This window comes from Nomascus leucogenys, chromosome 2, assembly GCF_006542625.1.
Source record: "Nomascus leucogenys isolate Asia chromosome 2, Asia_NLE_v1, whole genome shotgun sequence".
NCBI classification, from domain to species: domain Eukaryota; kingdom Metazoa; phylum Chordata; class Mammalia; order Primates; family Hylobatidae; genus Nomascus; species Nomascus leucogenys.
Window position 1 is genome coordinate 856441 of NC_044382.1, and position 20624 is coordinate 877064.

The window sequence follows — 20624 nt, forward strand, 5'->3', positions numbered from 1 at the left end:
CCCATTGGTGGATGAGGGGAAACCAGCAGAGGGGACAGCTGTGGCCATGAAGGGGGATAGAAAAAGGGCCGTGGCTGGAAGAGAGTGTGGAACCAAGGAATTATTCTGTTTTGTTGTTAAGATGGGAGATGGGCCAGGCATGGTGGCCCACACCTGTAATCCCAGCACTTTGGGAGGCCGAGGCAGGTGGATCACCTGAGGTCAGGAGTTCGAGACTAGCCTGACCAACATGGAGAAGCCCCGTCTACTAAGAATACAAAATTAGCCAGGCACGATGGCGCATGCCTGTAATCCTAGCTACTCGGGAGGTTGAGGCAGGAGAATCGCTTGAACCCGCGAGGTGGAGGTTGCAGTGAGCCGAGATCACGCCATTGCACTCCAGCCTGGGCAACAAGAGCGAAACTCCATCTCAAAACAAACAAACAAACAAAAAAAACGATGGGAGATGATTGCGTAGAGAAAGACTGGTGATCAGAAGAGAAATCTGTGGTGGGGGGACCCTGGGCATGATGGAGGGCCTGGTTTGGAGGCAGGAGGCATGTCAGTGGATTTCTGGGGCCCTGGCTGGCAGTGTGGGTTTGAGGCAGGCATGTCAGACGATTTCTGGGGCCCTGGCTGGCAGTGTGGGTTTTGGGATGTGGGAAGATGGGGTGTTTTGTTTTTCTTTCTTTTTTTCTTTTTTTTTTTAAGACGGATTCTCGCTCTGTCCCAGGCTGGAGTGCAGTGGCGCGATCTCAGCTCACTGCAACCTCTGCCTTCCAGGTTCAAGCGATTCTCCTGCCTCAGCCTCCCGAGTAGCTGGGACTACAGGCGCCTGCCACCATGCCCAGCTAACTTTTGTATTTTTAGTAGAGATGGGGTTCACCATGTTGGCCAGGATGGTCCGCCCGCCTCAGCCTCCCAAAGTGCTGGGATTGCAGGCATAAGCCACTGTGCCCAGCCAGTGGGGTGCTTCTGTCTCATGATTTTGCCTTGTCGATGCTGAGAGTGAGGGAGGAGGAGCACCCTGAACCGTGTGCACCCAGGAAAATGAGAGGGAGGAGCCCATGTGGGGGGCCTTGTGCTGCCAGTGTTGTGCTGTTCGGGATACATGCTGTCTCAGGGTTGGGATGCAGGACAGGAGGTGAGGGAGCATGCAGAGAGGCGGCTGCGGACCCCAGGCACCAGGACCGGGCAGCACTGGGAGGGCACCGAGGGGTGGGGAGGAAGCAGTGAGGGCTTTGATGAGGCTGAAGGATGTGGCTGCTATGGAGCAGGAACAGGGGAAGCAGGGAGAGAGACGTAGAAGACAGGTGTTCTGGGATGGCGCAGTCTCTGGTGATGACCAGGTCCAGGATGCGCCCACAGAACTGAGTGATTCAGGAGGAGAAGAGGGGAGGACCGTGCAGGGGGGATCTCAGAGGCCAGGGTGCTGGTGAGTCAGCCCTGTGGATGGTGAAGTCATGGAGAAGGGCAGGAGCTGGGGTGGGGGGGGATGGTGAGCCAGGAGCTACGGTCAGCAGAAAATGAGGGGAAGTGACGGGGGGTGCAGCTGATGACAGCTTTAATGGGGAAGAGGGCGGTACCGCCAAAGAGCGGGACCCTCAGAGGGACTGCTGTAGGGAGGGCAGATGGCTGCGAGGAGTTCAGGCATGTGGGGTGGAGAGCAGTAACCGCCTGGGGCAGTGGCGTGGCCAGAAAGCCAGGCTTCACATAAGGCAGGAAGGGACATTCGGAGTGGACAGTGAGGTCTACGGCAAAGTTTGCAGATCATACAGGACACAGTGGAAGGTTGGTAAAGGCAGAGGGGTCACTGGAATAAGTTACGGTATGTCATGAAAAAGCTGACATGTCATGAAAAAGCTTGCGTGGATGGGCAAAAGGGTTGGCAAGCGCGATGGATGGCCCTCAGCAGTGATGCAGGTGCTTCCTTTGGTGGTGCGGTGCCTCCAGGAGGAAGCTCCTACAGACTCCTCTCCCCATCCACCCTTCACCCATCCACTTACCTTTCACCCATCCACTCACTCTTCCACCCATCCACCCACTCTTCCACCCATCCATCCATTCATGCTTCCACCCACCCATCCATCTGTCCACCAGTTTACCCACCCATCCACCCAACTTCCATCCATCCATCCGTCCATCTGTCCACCCACCCACCCACCCACCCACCCAACTTCCATCCATCCATCCATCCATCCATCCACCCACCCACCCTCCCATCCACCCATACTTCCATCCATCCAGCATCCATCCATCCATCCATCCACCCACCCATCTGTCTGTCCACCCATCCGTCCATTTATTCATCTGGTGATTCATCATTCATATCATTCATCCATCCCGTTTCCATCCATCCTCTATCCGACCATTCTTTTTTTTTTTTTTTGAGACAGAGTTCTCTCTGTCGCCCAGGCTGGAGTGCAGTGGCGCGATCTCCGCTCACTGCCAGCTCCGCCTCCTGGGTTCACGCCATTCTCCTGCCTCAGCCTCCCGAGTAGCTGGGACTACAGGCGCCCGCCACCACGCCCGGCTAATTTTTTGTATTTTTAGTAGAGACAGGGTTTCACTGTGTTAGCCAGGATGGTCTCCATCTCCTGACCTCGTGACCCACCTGCCTCGGCCTCCCAAAGTGCTGGGATTACAGGCGTGAGCCACCGCGCCCGGCCCATCCAACCTTTCTTATATCCACCCCTTGAATCTCCTTTGCACATCTCTGTCTTGGGCTTAGGAAGATGAATAAAATTGAGCCTCTGTTCAGATGTGATCATAAAACCACAGTTCAGTCTGATTGTGTTCTAGCAGGAGCTCAAGGAGGAGGAGGCTGATGCTGCCTGAGTGATGAGGATCTGAACTAGACCCTAAAGAGGGAGGCCCTCGGGAGGGAAAGAAGGAAGGAGGGATGTCCCAGGAAAAAGGACAAGTGTTCAAGACAGGAAAACAACAGGCGCTTTGGGAGGATGGGAGGAGGAGGTCCACGCCTCCTAGGAGAGGAAGCTGGGAGAGGCAGCGGCTGGAGGGCAGAGGCCCAGCCTTCCTGGCTTTATCTTGGGAACAGAGGGGAGCCATCCGAGGATGCTGGGCTGACAGCTGCCGCACGGTGGAGCTGGAAGGTGTGCGGTGGATGTGCATTCCTGAGAAGGGGGGCCACCAGCTCAACACTCCAGACCTCAGTGGGGGTGGGGGGTGTTCTCTCTCCTGCAGTCATGGGGCTGGGCAGGTGGACACTGGCCTCGAGCCTGGTCTCCTGACCTTCTAGGTCCACTGGGAGGGTAGAGTCTATTCATCCGGACGGGTCTAGCCCCACGCTCATCATCCCTCCTCTGTAGCTCTGAGGACAGACTACCACCCACTCCGGTGCCCACATACATGCCCAGCTGTCTTCCTGGCATGGACTTACTTTCCACTACCTGGAAAAAAATCACCCTCCTTCAAAACCCAGCTCAGAGGGATTCCTTCTCAGCCCCTCACCACCCGAGGGGAGCCTCCTCTCTGCAGGGACCCCCCAGCCCCTGGCCCAGACTCCTCTCATGGCAGCCCCAGGGGTGCAAGCTACGGGCTGCCAGTGCCCAGGCCCTGCTGCTGTGCCTGTGAAGGCTTGGCACCCCCAAGGGGAAGGGGCTGCAGAGCCCACAACCCCCTTCCACCTCGGGGCCCCAGGGGAGGGCTGGCAAAGCAAAGACTGGGTGGTAATCCCAGCAGCGGACAGGCGAGGCGCTACCTTCTGAGGGTGGCTGGAGGGCCTCAGTGTCCCACTCTGTACAGTGGGTCTGGACGTGTGGTTTAAGGCCCTTCCTGCTCTGGACCCATAGTGAAGTGGTGCCTGGAAGGGTTTGGCCAGGAGAGAGGGATAGAAGAAGGGAGAGGCCAGAGGTCATTGACCGGTGACTGTTGCCCGTGTGAGGCCGAAATGAGATCTAGGTGTGCAGCAGGCGCCGTCCTGGTGCTGCATCCTAGGGTGGCTTGGCGTCAAGGATTCCCTGGGCTCCACTGCACCCCCGTTAGCTTCAGGGCGGGACCCCGGGGCCTCAGGGAGCTGTCCTCGGGAGGGCAGGAGAGCTAGACTACTGCTGCCTCAAACCCCAAGGGACCTGTCGGACTGGAGGGGCCTGGGGGCAGAAGAGTGGGCTGTGCCCTCAGGAGGACAGGGACCTGGGGGAGGGACAGGACGCAGCCCTGGGCCTCTGGCCATGCAGCCCTCCCTTCCTGTTGTCTCAGGATGGCCCCGGCAGGATGCATCTGCCAGAGTTCCAGACCCAGACCTCCCCTGGGGCCTGCTCCCACCCACACCAGGATCCCACCACATACACACTCATGTGTGTATACAGGCCAGCATGTCAGAGATACACAAACATGCATGCATGCTTGCACATATACAGGAAGCCACACACACCACTCACACATAGGCACACACAGACTCACCCAGGCCTACAGTTACAGATGCCATGCAGGCACGCGTGTGCGCACACGTATACACACACACACACACACACACACGCCACCCCACGGGGAGGAGGGTGTGGGGGCAGCAGGGCTGAGTCCTGCAGGACAGAAGGCCCAGCCCGGCCAGCCTACAGTCTCTGGCTGAGGGTGGGTTTCAGCCGGATGAGGCAGGTTTATTTGTGTGTCTGAGGAAAAGCCCTGTGAGAAGACCTGGGGGTGTCTAGGGAGGCCTGGGCAGGGAGAGCGCAGAGGAGTCTGGGGCAGCCGGCAGGGTCTGTGAGGGTGCCAGAAGCTGAGGGGCCAAAGGACACCTGTGAGGTGACACCACGTGGCCTGGGAGGGGGTGAGGCCCCTGGCAGAGAGCAGGCAGGAGGGCCGAGGCCTGCGTGGTGCGGGGAGGACCTGGGATGTGCAGGACCCTCTGGGAAGCAGTGGGTGTAGGTCTGCAGTTCAGGAGGGAGGGCACCGGGGAGCAGCACTGCAGGGGCTGTGATGTGGAGGTGACACCCTCCAGCGCCCCTCCCCCGCTCCTTCATGCCAGCCGCTCAGCTCACCGGGGTCAGAGGTTGGGGTTCAGTCCAGGGGCGGTGTGTAGCTGAGGATGGCGGCTGTGGGACAAGGCAGGGTGAGCCTGTGGGAGAGGTTCGTGGCTGTCTTGGGGCCTGAGAGCTGGTGCTGCTCACGGCGCACACGGTGAGGCCAGGTGAGGCCAGGCCACGCGGTGCTGGCTGAGAACCTGAGCTGCTCCGGCCCTGCAGGGGGTCTGCTCTTGCGATGCAGAATGCCCAGCCATGCCCCATCAACGTCGTGCCAAGTCACAGCCCAGCACCATGCTGACCCTGTCTCCCACCCCAGGCCTGGCGAGTGGCTACTCCATGACCCCCCCGACCTTGAACATCACGGAGGAGTCACACGTCATCGACACCGGTGACAGCCTGTCCATCTCCTGCAGGTACTGGGTTCCTCTCCCACTGGCAGGCCAGAGAGGCTGCACAAGCCCAAGGCAGGAGGTGGTGGCTGAGGGCCCAGATGGCAGCCCCCTCCCAGGGCAGAGTGGCCTTGGGGCTGTGTGGTCTCCCAGGCTGTGGGTGACTTCAGTCCTCCCCAGCCTCAACCACACACCCCCATCAGCATTTATTTATTTTTATTTTTTTGAGATGGAATCTCGTTCTGTCACCCAGGCTGGAGTGCAGTGGCGCAATCTCGGCTCACTGCAAGCTCCGCCTCCCAGGTTCATGCTATTCTCCTGCCTCAGCCTCCCAAGTAGCTGGGATTACAGGCGCCCACCACCACACCTGGCTAATTTTTTTTGTATTTTTAGTAGAGACGGGGTTTCACCATGTTAGCCAGGATGGTCTCGATCTCCTGACTTCGTGATCCACCCGCCTCGGCCTCCCAAAGTGCTGGGATTACAGGCATAAGCCACCACGCCCGGCCCCCCCATCAGCATTTCATATGGGGCCTCATCACCCTGCACCCCACTCCTGACACCTCACGCTGACCCCAGGCCACCTCCCAGGTCATCTGCACCCACTCCCAGCCACCCTGGGAGCCACCCACTGGGGCCCCAGAGATGGTACCTCCCCACCTTCCCAGCTGTGATCCAAGGCCTGTGCTTGTCTGCAGGCCAGCCCCGGGAGCCCGGTAGAGGCCCGGGGGTCCGGGAGTGCCCTGCCCTGGGCATGGTCTGTAGTGTGTGTCCAAACCCTGTGCAGTTCCATGCTCTGGGTAAGACAAACCTGGTGAGGCTCGGCCTGAGGGAGGCTCCTCAGGGACAGTCCCCATGGGCTGCCCTGGGGCCCACCTGACCACTCCTGTCCTCTGCTAGGGGACAGCACCCCCTCGAGTGGGCCTGGCCAGGAGCTCAGGAGGCACCAGCCACTGGGGACAAGGACAGCGAGGACACGGGGGTGGTGCGAGACTGCGAGGGCACAGACGCCAGGCCCTACTGCAAGGTGTTGCTGCTGCGCGAGGTGCATGCCAACGACACAGGCAGCTACGTCTGCTACTACAAGTACATCAAGGCCCGCATCGAGGGCACCACCGCTGCCAGCTCCTACGTGTTCGTGAGAGGTGAGACTTGGAGGCAGGCCAGGCTGGGGCAGGGTCCCGGGCAGCTGGGGCCCACACCGCCCCCAGCCTGTGGACCCTGGGCTGGCAGGAGGAGAGAACGGGGCCCTACCTGCTCCAGCGGGTGGCTGGTTCAGGACCAGCACCGCCCAGCCCCACGGAGCCCTCCCCCAGCCTGGCCGCCACATCCCTTCCCCAACGCCTTGCTCCCTCTCCATAGACTTTGAGCAGCCATTCATCAACAAGCCTGACACGCTCTTGGTCAACAGGAAGGACGCCATGTGGGTGCCCTGTCTGGTGTCCATCCCCGGCCTCAATGTCACGCTGCGCTCGGTACGGCCTCACCCCAACCCCAGCATCCGACCCTCCCATCCCACCCCTGGGAAAGGCGGACGCCCGTCTGGCCAGGAGCAAGGGGGCAGCTGGGCAATGATGGCGGCCTTGTCCCTCCAGCAAAGCTCAGTGCTGTGGCCAGACGGGCAGGAGGTGGTGTGGGACGACCGGCGGGGCATGCGGGTGTCCACGCCGCTGCTGCGCGACGCCCTGTACCTGCAGTGCGAGACCACCTGGGGGGACCAGGACTTCCTTTCCAACCCCTTCCTGGTGCACATCACAGGTAACAGGGCTGTGCCCCGTTCACAGTAACGGGACTGTCACTGCCTCGCTGGCCTCAGTGGGTGTCATCCTGTGAGGGCGTGGGAGTCACTGTGTGTGTGTCAACAGGCAACGAGCTCTATGACATCCAGCTGTTGCCCAGGAAGTCGCTGGAGCTGCTGGTGGGGGAGAAGCTGGTCCTGAACTGCACCGTGTGGGCTGAGTTCAACTCGGGTGTCACCTTTGACTGGGACTACCCGGGAAAGCAGGTGAGGTCAGCAGCCCTGCCACGCTGTCCTGCCCCCAGGAGTCCCTGTGACTGTCCAGCACACACTGGGCCTCCGTGTGGAGGATGTGCGGACCCAGGCCTGCCCCAGGGGCCCCGGTCTGATTGGCAAGTGTTCCACCCAAAGAAAACTCAGGGCCTGGGTCCAAGGCCTCTGGAGCTGCCGCTGGCCGGGCTGGGCAGTGTGCCTTTGGTGGGGTGCTGGGCTGGGCGGTGTGCCTTTGGTGGGGTGCTGGGCTGGGCGGTGTGCCTTTGGTGGGGTAGCTGTGCAGGAGCCCACCTGCTGACGTGGGGCTTCCCTGGGTGCGGGCAGGCAGAGCGGGGTAAGTGGGTGCCTGAGCGACGCTCCCAGCAGACCCACACAGAGCTCTCCAGCATCCTGACCATCCACAACATCAGCCAGCACGACCTGGGCTCGTATGTGTGTGAGGCCAACAATGGCATCCAGCGATTTCGGGAGAGCACCGAGGTCATTGTGCACGGTATGGCCTGGGGTGGGTCAGATGCCATCAGGCCTGGGAAACAAGGGTCTTTGTGCCATGTGGGCCTGGGCCCAGAGCTCACGGTGCACCTGAGCACTCAGGAGCCCAGCCAGAGGGAAGGGAGGGCCATGAGCGGAGGAGCTGCCCAGCTCCAGCTCCTGCACCGGGCGGCATGGCCAGCCCCAGTCTGCGGGTGTCCGGCTGCAGGGGCCATGGGGGGAGTTCCTGCCCAGTCCACGACGGGTCAGTCCTGGATTTACAGTGACTTCTCCTGTCTCGCAGAAAAGCCTTTCATCAGCGTCGAGTGGCTCAAGGGACCCATCCTGGAGGCCACGGCAGGAGACGAGCTGGTGAAGCTGCCCGTGAAGCTGGCAGCGTACCCCCCGCCCGAGTACCAATGGTAACAGCCCTGGCTCCCCCACAACCCCGCCGCTACCCTTCCAAGCCCAGGGTCAAAACAGACCTCCCCGTCAGGACCCACACACTGAGACCAGGCACGGCGGGGGCCTCTCTCAGGAGACGCCCCAAGGGGCCCGCCCATAATGCAATATTTCAGATGGAAGGTCTGTCTGTTCCTGCCACACGGTGCAAGGTTTCGATACCAGCCTTCTGTTACATGTCGGTGTGGTATGCACAGCGAGGGGCTTTTCCTAACTGCCTCCTGACCACTGGACCCCTCTCTGCCCTGCAGAATCTCCAGGGCCTGCCCTGCAGCAATGGCTTAGCATTCCCTATGCCTCCTTTTGCGAGGCTGCCTCTCCCAGGACCCTCCTGTCCAGATATTTGGAGATGCCACAGGGAATTGACAGATTGCCTGGCTGGGCCTGTGCTGCACAACAGTAAGCGAGAGAGCTTCCAGGAGGCCGACAGGCTGCTGGAGTCCCCGCAGACCCCGGATCTGCAAGCTGAATGAGGCTACCCTGCAGCGTGCCCAGGCCCAGGGAAGGGATTCCTCAGGGGTGGCTCTGCCTCTGCTGGCTACTCCCTGCAGGCTCTGGGGGGGCATGGCACCCCTCGCAAACACATCCTCAGGCCGTCTGAGTCATCCACATGGCTCACCCATGGTCAGTCACACTTTGAGTCCCCATTGCACAGATGAGGAAGCAGAGGCCAGGAAAGGGTCTTCCTAACTGATGGCCAAGTCCCCAGGAGGGGTCTCTGCTCTGAGCTAGCCCAGGGGCCTCCTCCTCTTCAGCCTGGGCACCTCCCTCCTGGCAGGGCAACTTTTCCTGGAGCTGGGCAAGCAGAGGCCCAGGGTTTCCTCAGCCAGTGCCCCCTGCACTGGCTGGGGGCTCGTCTCTCCTGGGATGGAAGGTCCAGGGTATCCTGGCCCTGAGCCCAGTGTGACCCACTGAGGACAGACTTTGGTGTCCATCCAAGGCACCTGGTCAGTGCCAAGGCCCTTGGGGCAGAGTCCTGAAGGCACTGGCAGATCCTGGAGCCTCACTCACAGGTACAGCTCCTGGAGACCCCTGGGCCCTGTCCCCTGCCCTCCAAGGCCACCATTACTGAGCCTGCTCTGGGCAGGTGGCAGCTCTGTTGCGTCCAGGGTCCACCCAGTCCTCAGGCAGCTGCCTCTGAGAACAGCTTTCCACTGGCTCACTCCTGCCACATCTGGCCGTCTTCCTATGGCAGCCACCCACCCTTCCTGCAGTGCCCGCCCTTCCTATGGCACCATCACATGATGATGGCGAGCACTGACTGGGTGGGTGGTCCAGCAAACACGCAGATGGGCTGGTCCTTGGCTTCCGAAGCACCTGTAGTGTGTCCAGCACGCTGCTGGCACTGTCTGGGTTAAACCTCACCACAGCTGCAAGGTGCATGTCACCACCTCCACTGAGGCAATGAAAGGGTCTCAGATCCGGCAAGTGGCTGACTCAGGACCGGAGTCATGCAGACAGCACCACCTCAGGTCCGCCCCTGCCCTGCCCTGCCTCACTCTGTGACCCCAGGCCAGGCAGCTCCCCCCTGGGTCCCTGCTGTGGTGTCCCAGTTGAGAATGGGCTCCTGCATCCCCTTCTCTGTTGGTCTCTACCCGACGGCTGTGCCTCTCCCTGACCACACTGCAGTGTCTCTCTGGCCTAACACCCAGCACCAGGGGCAGGCACCTGTCCGAAGGAGGAGCATCTCCATACAGAGTCCAGGCCACAGAGACAGGTGCCTGCAGGGACCCCAGCACACCCTCTGGGGCTGAGGCATCTGCTTCCTCACGTGTGCGGCAGACATGCAGGGAGCTGGGCACAACTCTGCAGGAGACAGCCCTGCCCTCGTGGGGCTCCCAGCCCAGGGGCAAGATGGGCAGTCAACAGACACAGGAAGGCAGGGGCAGGCCACGGCATAGGACAGTCAGGAAGGCTGCACACCCCCACCCAAATGAAGGAGGCAGGGAGCCTTGCAGATTCCTGGCTACAGAAATGAGTGTCCCAGCGAGGCAGACAGTGAGAGCCAGGCCTTGGGGCGGGGTGTGGGCAGCAAGAAGCCCACATGTCTGGAGGGGCCAGGCACATGTCAAGGAGCTAGACTGTGCTCGCAGGGACTGCACCTCCACCGCTCCAGATGTCTGTAAGAAAGAGGACGGGGTCTCCAGGCCATGCCCAGCTGGGTGGAGGAGCCAGGTGTGCGGGACCCTCTTGGGCTGGGCTGGGCAAGCCTGGCGGAAGAAGGCTGTCTGCAGCCACAGGCGGGGAGAGAGAAGGCGGCTGCCCCAGCAGTGACATGGTCATCTCGCTACTTGTGGAGAGATCACAGAGGCTTTGGGGCAAGGCAGGAGGTGCCACTGCGGACCTCAGTGACCAATGCCCCTGAACCGGCCTCCTGACACGGTCGTCACACCTGGCAGATACGGCCTGGAGACCATCTCCAGGGACTTAGACCGTCCCCTCACAGACCAGCGTCCCCCGCCCTACCCTGCACTGCTGCCAGCCCCTCCCTCCTCCCAACAGTGTATTTGGGGTGGGGGTGCCAGCATGAGGTTGGGGCTGAGGTGGGATCTGTATGGGCCCTGACCTCCCTTCCCTGGCCAGGTACAAGGATGGAAAGGCGCTGTCCGGGCGCCACAGTCCACATGCGCTGGTGCTCAAGGAGGTGACAGAGGCCAGCACGGGCATCTACACCCTCACCTTGTGGAACTCTGCTGCTGGCCTGAGGCGCAACATCAGCCTAGAGCTGGTGGTGAATGGTAGGCCAGGGACGGGAGAGCGCACGGGTGGGCAGCGTGGCATTGGAGGCCAGCTGACCAGCCATCTGCTGTGCGCACAGTGCCCCCCCAGATACATGAGAAGGAGGCCTCCTCCCCCAGCATCTACTCGCGTCACAGCCGCCAGGCCCTCACCTGCACGGCCTACGGGGTGCCCCTGCCTCTCAGCATCCAGTGGCACTGGCGGCCCTGGACACCCTGCAAGATGTTTGCCCAGCGTAGTCTGTGAGTACAGCTCCAGCCTCAGGTCCCCTGCACAGCCACGGCCCCCAGCCTCAGCCATGAGGAACCCCTTTACAGCACTCCTCACTGCCCAGGCCTTCCGTGTACCCTTCCCAGGGCCCTGCTCTGAACTTGAACCTTACCTTCAGCTATAGCCAATCCCTGGCTTCACCTCGCCTGAGTGAGGCTCAGAGCCTCCCTTGCATCCATCCTCCACCAGCTGGCCAAGCTGGACACAGGATGGGTCCGGCCCCCGCCCACCTCCCTCAAGAGCGAAGACCTCTGGACACGTAATTGCATCATCTGGAGGGAGAAAGAAGCACGTGCCTTTGAGCACCCAGCAGGACACCTCCAGCGGGGCGGGGACCTGGGAGGGTGTTACCTGAGCCCCTGGGATGGTTGCACTGAGCCCCACGGCACACCATGTGTGCTCATGGGCCTCAGCTCATCTGTGCAGCACTCACATCACCCCCTTATAGACAGGGAAACGGTCAGAGAAGGGAGGCGGCTTTCCCAGGGGCACAGCTGTAAGCAACAGGACCCACTCACCTGCTGAGCCATGCTCTCCTCCACTGAGTGGGATGCCAGCAGGACAGATGGGCTTTGCAGGACATTTAGACAAGCGGGGTGAGAGGAGGATGCCCAGGTGGGCACGGCTTGAAGGCACTAGGGAGCCAGCGAAGGGTGTTGAGTGGAGACATGGCTCAAGTTTGCCTTTTAGCAAGAGATCCTAGGGTCACACTGGGGCGGGATGGGAGCTGGGAACCTAGATGGGAGATGAGGGCAGACCACTGTGGCTCATGTGGTCAGTGGGGGAGGCTCAGTAGGGGTGGCCTGAGCCGGCCCCAAATGTCCAAGGTTCATAGGTATTCTTCTAGATCATGTGGCCTGCAGCTCACTGCCAGCACCTCCAAATGTCCTTCCTTCTGGGTGTGCCACCTTTATGCTCTGTGCCAAGTGATGGAGCCCTTCAGGGGTCCCCTGCTCGGCTCCTCCACGGGCAGATATGAGCCTCCCTTGGGGCCCTGAGATCACCCCCCCAATCCTGGCAGAAGGCCAAGGTTGCTGGGGATGCACACCCAGCCCAGAGGGAGGCCACAGCTCCTAAAGCAGGAGAGAGGAAGAGGGTGGGCAGAGATGCCTCCTGGGGCAGAATGGGACTGTGCTGCCCCTGCAGCCATGTGGGCAGATCCCAGGTGGCCTCTGCAGGAAGGGGCACAGAGAAGTGGGACAGAGTGCACATGTGCCTGAGGGACAGTGGGCACAAGAAGGTGGTGTTGGCAGCCTGTGTAGGACGGGTTGCCGGGTCCTGAGCCTGAAGGGTGGGAGACAGAGCTCCAGAAACAGGCCGGGCTGGGTGGCTCATGCCTGTAATCCCAGCACTTTGGGAGGCCAAGGCAGGCAAATCACCTGAGGTCAGGAGTTCGAGACCAGCTGACCAACATGGAGAAACCCCGACTCTACTGAAAATACAAAAAAATTAGCCAGGCGTGGTAGCACCTGCCTATAATCCCAGCTACGTGGGAGGCTGAGGCAGGAGAATCGCTGGAACCCAGGAGGCGGAGGTTTCAGTGAGCCAAGATCGTGCCATTGCAGTCCAGCCTGGGCAACAAGAGTGAAACTCCGTCTCAAAAAAAAAAAAAAAAAAAAAAAAGAAAGTCCCCTTCCCATCTCCCTCACCCAGGCCTGAGGGCCAGCCTCGCCCACCACCCCATATGAGAAGGTGACTGGGTATGACAAGGGCTTGACCCTGTCCCCCACGTGGGCCCTTCCTGCCTGTATCCCTGACCTGCCCTTGCCTCTTCTGGTCCTGGCAGCCGGCGGCGGCCGCAGCGAGACCTCATGCCACAGTGCCGCGACTGGAGGGCAGTGACCACGCAGGACGCCGTGAACCCCATCGAGAGCCTGGACACCTGGACCGAGTTTGTGGAGGGAAAGAATAAGGTACAGGCCAGCCATGCTGCTGAGTGCCCAGGGAGAAGGAGAAGGGAGGAGAGAGAGGTCACTACTGCCATGTGCTTTCCACCTGGCTTCCAGAGTGCTGGGCAGAGCAGCCGAGAGCCGGTGACCTTCCTGCAGTCTGTAGGCCTCGGCCACCCTGTCTGCAGAAAGGTCAGAGGGCCAACCTCTGGCTTTGTGATGGAGGGTGGACCTCTGGCAGCTTCCCAGACAAGGAAGCTGAGATGCAAGGCCACCTGGCCAGGCCATGAGCCCCTGAGGCCCACAGGCCCCAGGGCCAGGAGGGGACAGGGCTGGCGGCTGACCAGGTCTGCACAGAGGGCTGCTGAGCCATTGGCGCAGCCTGGGGGCAACGCCGAGAAGGGGGTACTGAACAAAGGCACCTACTTCCTCCAGTCACTTCCTGTTTTCCTACACACCTCCAGAGCCTCTTCCTGTTCCAGTCCTGGACAGGAAGTGCCCAGCTGGGGGTGGGGTGGGGGTGGGGGTCTTTGGATGGTAGGCAGGGCCTGTGGCCCTCTCTCCTCCCCTGTGTCTCAGACTTCCTACTCCCTGAGGCCTCCGTCCTTCTGGGAGCCATCCCCACCCCTCTCAATAACCCTGGACCTAAGGATTGCTGCTGAGGACAGTCCTGGGCTGACGAGGCCATCTCACGGGGATCTCAGCAAGCAGTGACTGGATTGGGCCCGACCCCATCCAGAAGTGACTGTCCTTTGCTGTGACCCAGCCTGAATTCTCACCCTGGCTTGGACTGACCCTGGTGCCCCCTCAGCATAGCCACAGACTGAGCCCAGTCACGGCCAGAGGTCTCTCTGGTCCTGCTGAAGGCTGCTCTCTGATGTCACCGCAGCCTAGGCCAGCAGTCCATACACTGTCCCTTGACTTTTCTGGGCAGCTGCCTCTCTCTGCTGCCCAGGGGCCTTCTCTTCCCTGCCTCACCATCCCCGGTCCTGTGAATTTTGGTCTTCTCCAAAGCCTAGTTTCCCCCATGACTGTGGTGGGCACGGCAACCTCCTTGCAGAAAGGGAGGGCCCAGGTTGGGAGAACTTGGGCAGGAAACGGATCCTTGTGCCTGTGCTCTCCCAGACTGTGAGCAAGCTGGTGATCCAGAATGCCAACGTGTCTGCCATGTACAAGTGTGTGGTCTCCAACAAGGTGGGCCAGGATGAGCGGCTCATCTACTTCTATGTGACCAGTGAGTGACCAGACCAGGGCGGGCAGGCCTGGGTACAGGGTCACGAGGGGCAGGTTTGGGCTCATTGAGTTTCTGGGGTCCGTGGAACACCCGGGAGAGAGATCCAAGGCCTACCAGTTGTAGACAGGAAAAATAGATTTGAGGGTCACCAGCGTAGGGCCTGGGTGCTGGCGCACTGGGATGGAATGGCATCCTCTGTCCCCAACCCTGGGGCTCCTCCCTCAAGGATGCTCTTGGCTCACTGCAGCTCCTCCTAGCTATACCAACTCCCACCCTCCCCTTCCCAAGCCCTGAGACCTTGTGACTCATGAATTTTGCTCTGGGGAGAAAGTCTGTGGTTTACTCAGATTTTCAAACGTGCTAGTGACCTTAGGAGAGCTGAGCCCAGGAGCAGACGTCACTGGGTCCCAGAATGTAGATCAGGGCACCAGCAGAGAGATGGAGCCCAAAAGAACACCTGGGGGCTGGGGAGGCCACAGGAGCCTGACCAGAAGTGACCAGAGAGACAAGAGGAAGTGGGCGCATGGCACTGGGAAAAGCCAGGGAAGACATTGTTTCAGGTTGAGCGTGGGGTGGGACGTGGCAAGCTTCAAGAGAGAATGAGGACTCAAGTCCCACTGAGTGGTGTCAAGGAACTGATGACCTGGGCTTTTGGTGGGGCGCGGGGTGGGGGGCAAGCAGTCCAGCTGGGGCTCCTCGGGGAGAGAGGGAGGGAGGCAGGAGGAGACCCCGGGGGCGGCAGGTGGATGGGTGAGCAAACTGCCAGGGCAGTGCCACAGGGCTTCTTCCTCCCTCCACAGCCATCCCCGACGGCTTCAGCATCGAATCCAAGCCATCCGAGGAGCTACTCGAGGGCCAGCCCGTGCGCCTGAGCTGCCAAGCCGACAGCTACAAGTACGAGCATCTGCGCTGGTACCGCCTCAACCTGTCCACGCTGCACGATGCGCACGGGAACCCGCTGCTGCTCGACTGCAAGAACGTGCATCTGTTCGCCATCCCTCTGGCCGCCAGCCTGGAGGAGGTGGCGCCTGGGGCCCGCCACGCCACGCTCAGCCTGAGTATCCCCCGCGTCGCGCCCGAGCACGAGGGCCACTATGTGTGCGAAGTGCAAGACCGGCGCAGCCATGACAAGCACTGCCACAAGAAGTACCTGTCGGTGCAGGGTGAGGCTGGCCGCGGGGAGGGCGGGGACGCGCTCTCTTCTGGCAGTAGCTGCCTCTGCCTTTGCCCCGGCGTGGCTCGCCCCTGGGAGGTCTATTCACAGCCCTGGCCTGCAGGAGCGCCCCCTCCTGACTATCCGCCTTCCCCTGCGGAGGCGCGCGGCGCTCCTGCCCGGCGCACAACCCGTAAGTCCAGCTTGCAGGGATCCTTTTCTACCTCTGCTCCCAGCCCAAAGAGGGTCCTCCTGCTAAGTGCAGCTCCACTTAGCTCCCTCTCGACCCCTGCCCCAGCCCTGGAAGCCCCTCGGCTCAGGCAGAACTTGACCGACCTCCTGGTGAACGTGAGCGACTCGCTGGAGATGCAGTGCTTGGTGGCCGGAGCGCACGCGCCCAGCATCGTGTGGTACAAAGACGAGAGGCTGCTGGAGGAAAAGTCTGGTAGGGAGGGTGGCCCGGGCAAAGGGCAGGTCCGGAGGCCTGCGAAGCCAACGATCCCAAACCCAGGTGGACCCGCACCTCCACCCCACCCCCTGCAGGAGTCGACTTGGCGGACTCCAACCAGAAGCTGAGCATCCAGCGCGTGCGCGAGGAGGATGCGGGACGCTATCTGTGCAGCGTGTGCAACGCCAAGGGCTGTGTCAACTCCTCTGCCAGCGTGGCCGTGGAAGGTCTGGCGTCAGCCTGCACCCCTCAACTCCCTTCCCGCCCCCAATTAACGCTTGTGGCCACCACGGGCAAGCCGTGCCCACCAGAAGGGGCGCTGCCAGCAGGTGCACGCTCTTACACACACACACACACACACACGCCGGCCCCTTTCTGCCCACGCAGGCTCCGAGGATAAGGGCAGCATGGAGATCGTCATCCTTGTCGGTACTGGCGTCATCGCTGTCTTCTTCTGGGTCCTCCTCCTCCTCATCTTCTGTAACATGAGGAGGGTGAGTATCCCTCCCCGCTCCTGACGGAGTCTCTCTCAGGCCTTCCCCATCCTGGCCGCCCTTAAGATAAAGAAGAAGGTGCCCACCCTAGTTCACCTGGCAGCCTTGTCTCCTGGGAAGCCTCCCAGCCCTTCATGCTGGGCTCCAACCCCGCAGAGGTTGTCTGTCTTTTTTTCTGTCCCCTCCTTGACTGAGAGCCCCGCAGGAAGTGGCCAAACCAGTGAGCTGTCCCACTCCTCCCTGTCCCGTCCCCACAGCCGGCTCACGCAGACATCAAGACGGGCTACCTGTCCATCATCGTGGACCCCGAGGAGGTGCCCCTGGAGGAGCAGTGCGAATACCTGTCCTACGACGCCAGCCAGTGGGAATTCCCCCGAGAGCGGCTGCACCTGGGTGAGGCCAGCCCAACCCACACCTCCTGCCCGACCCACCTGCTGCAGGCTGGAGTGCCTGAATCCCTCCATTCTCAAAACTTGTACCAGGAAGGTTCGCCTGGCCTGACCTGTCCCTCTGGGCGTGGGTATCTAGAACCTTAGCCAGGGTTCCCAGTTCCCAGGCTCCCTGAGGTCACCTGCTGCCACCCTGAGCAGGGTGTATCTGTCACACCTACCCGGGAGGATGCGCGGCTTCCTGTCCACCTCTCCCTCTTCCCGCGGTGGCTCCCAGGCTCTTCCTGTTTGGCAGAGAGGCGCCCCACGTTCCTCCTGCTGCCAGGCCTGTCCTCCTGGACCTCCGGACGGGGCTCCCCTGCTGCCCACCTGTCTCCACCCTCACCCCATCCAGCTCACCTGCAACTGGCTCCCTGCCCCGACAGGGAGAGTGCTCGGCTACGGCGCCTTTGGGAAGGTGGTGGAAGCCTCCGCTTTCGGCATCAACAAGGGCAGCAGCTGTGACACCGTGGCCGTGAAAATGCTGAAAGGTGTGGGGTCAGCGGGCGGAAGGGGCAGCCTGGCTGGTGAGGAGCAGCAGCTCTGGGCGGGCCGGTGGGACGGCAACTCAGGAGGGGAAACTGAGGCTGGAAGCCAGTCTCATCCAAGATTCTACAGGGAGGCTGCGGGAGTCAGAGCAAAGGTACCACCTGAACCCCTGCCTCAGTGGGGCCAGCAGGGTGCCCTGGGGACCCTTGGTACCCCTCCCCCTCCCAAAAGCGCTGGCTGTGCCTTAGTTAAGCAGCCAGTGGCGGGGAAGGGGGACGTACCGGGATTGGGGCCGGTGTGAGGCCTCTGTCCCCTCCAGAGGGCGCCACAGCCAGCGAGCACCGCGCGCTGATGTCGGAGCTCAAGATCCTAATTCACATCGGTAACCACCTCAACGTGGTCAACCTCCTGGGGGCGTGCACCAAGCCGAAGGGTACGGAGCGGGGCGGCCCTCTGGGACGGCGAGACCCTGGGCGCAGGGCGCTGCGGGCGGGAGGGGCTGCAGGGCCCGGGCTGGGAGGCCCCCGGGGGCGCGGGTGCAAATGCGGAGCGCGCCCGCAGCGCGTCCTGGGTTCCGAACGCACGGCCGCTGCCCGGTCCCGCCGCAGGCCCCCTCATGGTGATCGTGGAGTACTGCAAGTACGGCAACCTCTCCAACTTCCTGCGCGCCAAGCGGGAGACCTTCAGCCCCTATGCAGTGAGTGCGCGGCCTGCGGGGCGCCGCGGGCGGCGGGGGAATGGAGGCGCCTCTGCGGTGGACGACTGGGCGCCCTCGAACCAGCTTCGTGCATCCGCAGGAGAAGTCTCCCGAGCAGCGCGGACGCTTCCGCGCCATGGTGGAGCTCGCCAGGCTGGATCGGAAGAGGCCAGGAAGCAGCGACAGGGTCCTCTTCGCACGGTTCTCGAAGAACGAGGGCGGGGCGAGGCGGGCTTCTCCAGACCAAGAAGGTTAGAGCCTGGCTTTTTCCCCTTTCCTAGTGCCTGACGGGCCCGGTTATATCCCATGATCAGGCATCCTAGGGTAACCCAGCCTGGGGCCCTCAGCGGGGACTTTCATGGGAGAGTGTGGAATGGGGTCTGCCTTAGGAAGGGAAGACACCTCGGGGACAGTTTTCACACAGATGTTTTACGATTGACTGGGTCATACAGGCTGAATAGGAAATTGCCCTGCAGACAAGGCAGGCAGTCGAGGGCCAAGCAGCAGGTGCCCAGCCCTCACAGAGCAACAGCATTTACTGCTCTGGGAGTAGGACGTGGGTGTCCCAGAGGCTGAGGGGCAGGAGCGGGGCTGACATGCTTGTTAGCTGTTCCCTGGGGCTGGGTAGATGGAGGCCGCGGAGGAGGCGCCTCCTGAACCCACCTCGCTCCGCCGTGCAGCTGAGGACCTGTGGCTGAGCCCGCTGACCATGGAAGATCTTGTCTGCTACAGCTTCCAGGTGGCCAGAGGGATGGAGTTCCTGGCTTCCCGAAAGGTGAGCTTCCCCTGAAGGCCCTTCAGACGGGAAAAGGGTGCATCCCCACCAGTCGCCAAACAGTGCCTGGTTCTGGCTGAACCCTGCAATGACTCTGTGGTCCATTAGTGTCTCTCCCACTTTGCAGAGGAGGAAACTGCCCAAAGCATGGAGTTGACCTCCCAAGGTCTCTTGGCTGGTCAGCAGCAGAGTCTGACTCCACAACTTTCTCTGCTGTCCCCACAATTCCACAAGCTCTCTCCATGATGAGTCCTGGAGATGGATAGAAATCCTTCCCCAGAAGAGCACAGTTCAGGCAGGGCATCCCCCTGGTCCCCACTGCTTGGGCACCCTGGAGTTTCGGGTGTGGGTATTACCCCAGGGGCCTGCACTGACAGCCCCCCTTCCGCCTCCCTGCACCCCAGTGCATCCACAGAGACCTGGCTGCTCGGAACATTCTGCTGTCAGAAAGCGACGTGGTGAAGATCTGTGACTTTGGCCTTGCCCGGGACATCTACAAAGACCCTGACTACGTTCGCAAGGGCAGTGTGAGTGCAGAGTGAGAAGAGGGAATGTGGGGCACAACAGGTGAAGGGGTAGGACCACAGACTGCCTGTCCAGGAGAGGGAGGGCTGGCACAGGGTGAGGTAAGCTCCTTGGTTGGCCAGCCACGTGCCCAGCTGTTGGTGGACTCCCTGCCCCCAGGGGACCCTAGTGACCACCCCCCAACTTAGGCATCTTGGGGCAAGGAAGTGGAGATAGGAGTTGACCAGCAGGGCCCAGCGCTCCGAAAGGAAGTGGATTTCGGAAGTGGAGACAGGAGTTGACCGGCAGGGCCCAGCGCTCCGATTGGAGCTTGTCTTTGCCCAGTGCCTTGGTCCATGTGGTGGGCCCTGACTCCCAGGGCCTGCCCTGTGGGGCCTGAGTGTGCACAGCACTGTGTGGCGTCTGTCCTGGAGATGGACCAGCTTGGTGCAGTATGTGGAACTCAGGAGGCGGAGTGTGTCTCTTGAGTGGAGCTCAGGCAGGGCAGCAGGTGCCTGGAGGTCAGGGCTCTGCCCTTGGGGGAGGAAGGGTGTCAGAGGGAGGGGGAGGAGCAGGATGGGCCCAGGGCCTGGGCTTGGTGAGCCATCCAGCCCAGCATGGCGCTGGTTGGAGGGAAGTGTTAGGTCGTTTGCAGTTACCAAAACCTCCCTGATGCCGTAAGCTGGGAAGAGAGGGGAGTGGGGTTGCTGAGGTGGAGGTAGAGGCCTGTCCAGAAGGGCCCTGGCCCTCAGGGCTCGCAGGTAGAGACCATGAGAGGGAGAGAGACAGCCAGTGGCGGAGATGCCTCAAGGAGCCCAGGAGGAGGGCGTCAGGAGTGATGGCCCGGCTTCTAGGGTGGGGACAGTGAGTGGATAGAGCGTGCTTGTCAGGGGAGATGGTGAGAGTGTGCAGGGGTGCGTTTCATCAGGAGGCTGGGCTGGAGGTCTAGGGCTGGAGGAAGGCATGCAGTCTCCCCTGATACCCCTCGCCAGAGAGCTCGATGGGAGAGAAGGGCCCAGACAGACCCAGGAGAACAGCAGCAGGGAGATACCTTCAACCCAGGCAGAGGGCCCTGTTAGGGGGTGTCAGAGCGCCTGGCCTCAGCCCTCTCTTCCCATCCACTGCGGGACACGCTTCCGACGGTCTCCCCATCCACCGCGGGACACGCTTCCCCTCTGTCTCCCCATCCACCACGGGACACGCTTCCCTC

The 20624-nt window shown here is 61.6% G+C and overlaps 1 protein-coding gene across 1 annotated transcript in view; it reads left to right on the forward strand.

Annotated features, from left to right (window-relative positions):
• Positions 1 to 20624, forward strand: part of FLT4 (fms related tyrosine kinase 4) — a 45345-nt gene that overhangs the window by 11587 nt on the left and 13134 nt on the right. Inside the window, exons 2-23 of the mRNA XM_003279567.3 lie at positions 5278 to 5374; positions 6251 to 6495; positions 6713 to 6825; positions 6946 to 7108; positions 7216 to 7355; positions 7686 to 7854; positions 8137 to 8254; positions 10878 to 11032; positions 11113 to 11275; positions 13090 to 13216; positions 14318 to 14426; positions 15227 to 15589; positions 15878 to 16024; positions 16123 to 16254; positions 16415 to 16521; positions 16779 to 16914; positions 17336 to 17440; positions 17758 to 17871; positions 18047 to 18135; positions 18236 to 18386; positions 18816 to 18910; positions 19315 to 19437. Of these exons, the coding sequence (XP_003279615.3) occupies positions 5278 to 5374; positions 6251 to 6495; positions 6713 to 6825; positions 6946 to 7108; positions 7216 to 7355; positions 7686 to 7854; positions 8137 to 8254; positions 10878 to 11032; positions 11113 to 11275; positions 13090 to 13216; positions 14318 to 14426; positions 15227 to 15589; positions 15878 to 16024; positions 16123 to 16254; positions 16415 to 16521; positions 16779 to 16914; positions 17336 to 17440; positions 17758 to 17871; positions 18047 to 18135; positions 18236 to 18386; positions 18816 to 18910; positions 19315 to 19437 (3161 nt within the window). The remainder of the gene's footprint in view (positions 1 to 5277; positions 5375 to 6250; positions 6496 to 6712; positions 6826 to 6945; positions 7109 to 7215; positions 7356 to 7685; positions 7855 to 8136; positions 8255 to 10877; positions 11033 to 11112; positions 11276 to 13089; positions 13217 to 14317; positions 14427 to 15226; positions 15590 to 15877; positions 16025 to 16122; positions 16255 to 16414; positions 16522 to 16778; positions 16915 to 17335; positions 17441 to 17757; positions 17872 to 18046; positions 18136 to 18235; positions 18387 to 18815; positions 18911 to 19314; positions 19438 to 20624) is intronic.